Source organism: Mastomys coucha, unplaced genomic scaffold, assembly GCF_008632895.1.
Source record: "Mastomys coucha isolate ucsf_1 unplaced genomic scaffold, UCSF_Mcou_1 pScaffold15, whole genome shotgun sequence".
Classification (NCBI taxonomy): domain Eukaryota; kingdom Metazoa; phylum Chordata; class Mammalia; order Rodentia; family Muridae; genus Mastomys; species Mastomys coucha.
Genome location: NW_022196897.1, coordinates 76,071,934 through 76,076,144, shown reverse-complemented (window position 1 = coordinate 76,076,144; position 4,211 = coordinate 76,071,934). Strand labels below are relative to the sequence as shown.

The 4,211-nt window shown below is 34.0% G+C and overlaps 1 protein-coding gene across 1 annotated transcript; it reads left to right on the top strand.

Annotated features, from left to right (window-relative positions):
• The first annotated feature begins 1,620 nt into the window (after positions 1 to 1,620).
• LOC116092218 (olfactory receptor 4C12-like) lies at positions 1,621 to 2,562 on the top strand. The gene has a single exon (XM_031373563.1). The coding sequence runs from the start codon at positions 1,633 to 1,635 to the stop codon at positions 2,560 to 2,562; it is 930 nt and encodes a 309-aa protein (XP_031229423.1). The 5' UTR covers positions 1,621 to 1,632.
• Positions 2,563 to 4,211: the final 1,649 nt, after the last annotated feature.

Here is a 4,211-nt window from a genome sequence, read left to right as displayed (position 1 = left end):
TTTCCTGTGCCCATTCACTAGTGCCTGTTTATGGCCCTGTCCTAGGCACATTATGTAAATCGACAATCATACTTTTATGAGAACATTCCATTATCTTTTAGTTACATTCCTAAGCTAATTCTTGGATTTTCACAATGTGTACAATTGCTTATATTTTTGCATCATAGCTTATGTGTTCATGTTTTTAATTAGAGGGCTAAATATAGAAATCAAAAATATTTTCTGATAGTAGAATTAGTGATACAATCTACAGTAATTTGCAATTGATAAAAAATTAAAGAAAGAAATAACAAGTCACACATAATTTTGTATCTGGAGTAAGTAGCCTCAATATTTTGATTAATTATTTTTTTCAAAATAAGTTTTGGATGGCTATAAAGCATTATTTTTTTTTAAAGTTGTGTATCTATTTGTGTCTTTGTGCATATGTGAGTGCAGGTTTCTGTTGGAAGAAGAAATTCAGAATTCCCTGGAGCTGGGGTTGTATTTGATTGTGAACCACCTGATGTAGGTACTAGGAACTGAACTGAGGTTCTCTGCAGGTACAGCATGCAATCTTAACCACTGGTCCATCTCTCTAGATTCTAACATATTTTTTATTAACATAGTAATTGCACATCTTAACGTGGCACACTATGTCTTTTCAACACACACACACAGCATATACTGATCAAATCAGGATCATTAATATTTCCTCTTATCATCATCTCTTTATACTTATAGTCTTTGAGCTCTTCTCAGATATTCACAAAACATACAGGTTATTGTGAATGGTAGCCATCCAATTGTGATGTGAAGCATGTGGCAGCACTGTGTTTGAGTATTTAATTGTTTGGTACCTGTTCTTGAGATCCACATTTTCCAGTTCTACTTGTACATTTAGATTGATGCTAGTTTTAGCATCCCCTTATGAAAAGAATATGTGATATTGACATTTGACTTATTTCACTTAACATTTCCTCCATTTTCATACATTTTCTGCAAAGATGTGAAGAAAATGAAACAAATATAATTGTGTTTTAACATTAGTGAATGACAGCCTATAAAAATTTATGCAAAAACTTCAAAATTTAATTTTATCCCTGAAATATACATATAAAGAACAGAATCTTCAAGTACTAATTACATAATTATTATCACTAATTTTTACTTTATTACATTTATATAACTAGAATTAGTGTTTAAGGACTATTTTATGGTGGTAATTTACCTTATATACATACAAACATAGATGCATACATATATACATACATACATACATACATACATACATACATACATATCTTGCTAATCTCCAAAATTTTTACTGCTAATGATTACTCTGTTCAATCATTCTGATGAAAAGGTGAAGTTTGCAATTGCTTTTATGATTGTAGGAAATGAGATATTTCCTTTGGGGTATTTTATGACTTTTAAGATTTCTTTTCAATTAAAAAAAAAGGACTAGGAAACATCTAAGAAAAAGTTTGACCCATTTCTACAAAGTTTTGGGAAGACTAGGTCTCATCTGTGACTTGGTAGATCTCATAAGATTAGAAATTGAGACTAATCATTTTATGATTTTCTCTCTTCTTTTTTCCTGAAGATAAAATATTTTTATTTGGATTTTAAAAAGTTAACCATACCATACAGATGGAGAGTAAAAGGAACGTGACTGAGTTCATCTTGATAGGTCTTACACAGAACCCCCAAATGCAGAAAGTAGTGTTTGTGACATTTTTGTTTCTATACACAATAACAATTTCAGGCAACCTGCTCATTGTGGTCACTGTCATCAACAGCCAGGCCCTGCGTTCCCCAATGTATTTCTTCCTGTGCCAACTCTCCTTGATAGATACAATTTACACTTCTTCTTCAGCTCCAAAGCTGATTGTGGACTCCATTCAAGAGAACAAAGTCATCTCCTTTAATGGATGCATGGCTCAAGTCTATGCAGAGCATATTTTTGGTGCTACTGAGATCATCCTCTTGACAGTGATGGCCTATGACCGCTATGTGGCCATCTGCAAACCTCTACACTATACGACCATCATGAACCACAAGCTATGCGTTGTCCTGGTGGGGGTGGCCTGGACTGGAGGATTTCTCCATGCAACTATTCAGATCCTCTTTACAGTGTGGCTGCCCTTCTGTGGCCCCAACATCATAGACCATTTTATGTGTGACTTGTACCCACTGTTGGAACTTGTTTGCATGGACACACACACCCTTGGTCTCTTTGTTGCTGCCAACAGTGGGTTCATCTGCCTATTTAACTTCCTGCTCTTGATGGGATCCTATGTGATCATCTTACGCTCTCTAAAGAACTATAGTTTAGAGGGCAGGCGCAAAGCTCTCTCCACCTGTGTGTCTCACATCACAGTGGTAGTTTTATTCTTTATTCCTTGCATATTTGTATATCTACGTCCAGTGACCACTCTGCCACTTGATAAAGGTGTTGCTGTCTTTTATACTATGGTGGCTCCTATGCTGAATCCTTTAATCTACACTCTCAGGAATGCTGAGGTAAAAAATGCAATAAAAAAACTCTGGAGAAAAAAAGTAACTTCAAATAATAATTAAATATGTCACTCAACTTTGCACATAGGTCACACATGGAATCTTAACCACCATTTTTTGATCTAGAGATGAAGATGTCAACTCTGAGGCAGAGTTAGATATTACTTGGATATGGCTATTTCAGCAGAAATTTAAAACTGGGCTATCATCTGTATTTATGTCCTTCTGTCTCATATATCTATCATCACAAATAATGGTTTTGAATCATCAAATACCTATAAAGTGATTGGAAGTATAAAGCACCTCTAGAATGTAAAAAAAAAAAAGCATGAATGTAGAATGTTGGTTTGGTAGTAATAATAATGTCATGTGATATTGAGATACTGCTGATTATTATTGATAAATAAAAGTAAGTTTTTTATGCTATCTCTTTAATTTAGAGTTTGAGATCCACATTAATTCTTTGTTTTCTGAATTTTATTGTCTATTAAATATTGGTTGTGTAGCAAAAAAGTTTTGCTCTTCAGTTGCTTTCATGTTTTATTAGTTGAAATCCAATTAGGAGACAGATACAAAGTATCCCTGACTAGAGCAGATAAAGTTTAACCACAATGAATAATTGAATTAGGGTATTAATGATAGAGAATTAAATACACCCTTCTATAATATGACATTTTTAAGAAAAGTATTTATTTTTTAAAATAGGTTCATCTATAAACACTGGGATTCCAATGATTGGGAAAGATATAGTTGTTTTCCATTACTAATGGAGTTTATTGTGTTTTCTAAGGCCTGGATAGAAGCTGGTACAAAATAATCTCCTTTGATAAAGTTAGCAAGCTTCAAACCTTCCACTGAGAGGATAATGATGTTGATGGATGTGTGGTGGTGCTAGTGGTGTGTGTGTATGCATGCGTGCGTGTAAACATGTGCTGAGACTGGTGAACAAGGAGGTTTGTTTTGAATTGATAGCCTTGGCTGCAGGAGAAAGATACTTCAGAAGACACTCAGCACAGAGCAGACAGGCAGACTTTGGAAACTAATGGGTCCTAGTGTGACTTGCTGAAATCTGCCCACAGAGGTAAGAAGGCAATTTACTGGGAACATGTACATGAATATAACAACGCAACTCAATGAAATTAGTTCTAGTAGATATTTCTCTGTTGCACAAACACATACATTGTTGGAAACTACAGTCAGAATTAAATGCAAGCAGAAACACATTGAAATTGGGAAGAGATATCTCATAAGTTTTAGATTAGGCATGTGGTAGTTTATTAATTCTCCTTTGAAAATGAATGGATAGATGATGAACCATTATTTAGAGGTGGTTTGTAGAAGATATGTAAGTGTTACACTCACACCTTCACATGTCAAGTGTGAAGGCTTAATCTCTGTTCCTTTATAAAAATCATTGATTAGTAAGTAGGAGTAAAACTCTAGCACCAAAAGGTGGGGCACCACTATACTAAAAAGGCAAGAGTATAGACAAGTAAGACACAGATAACAGCCAGGGATGGTTAAAAAGGTTAAAACCAGAAACAATTACAGGTGAATTAAAATTCAATCTTACAGAAGTAATATATATATTATATATATATATATATATATAATATATATATATATATATGTGTATGTGTGTATGTGTGTGTGTGTATGTGTGTGTGTGTAAATCAACAAGACAAATTCTTAACATCAAGAATGCCTAAGAC

Excerpts from the sequence above, each read along its gene's own strand:
- LOC116092218 (XM_031373563.1), top strand. The coding sequence starts at position 1,633 with ATGGAGAGTAAAAGGAACGTGACTGAGTTCATCTTGATAGGTCTTACA.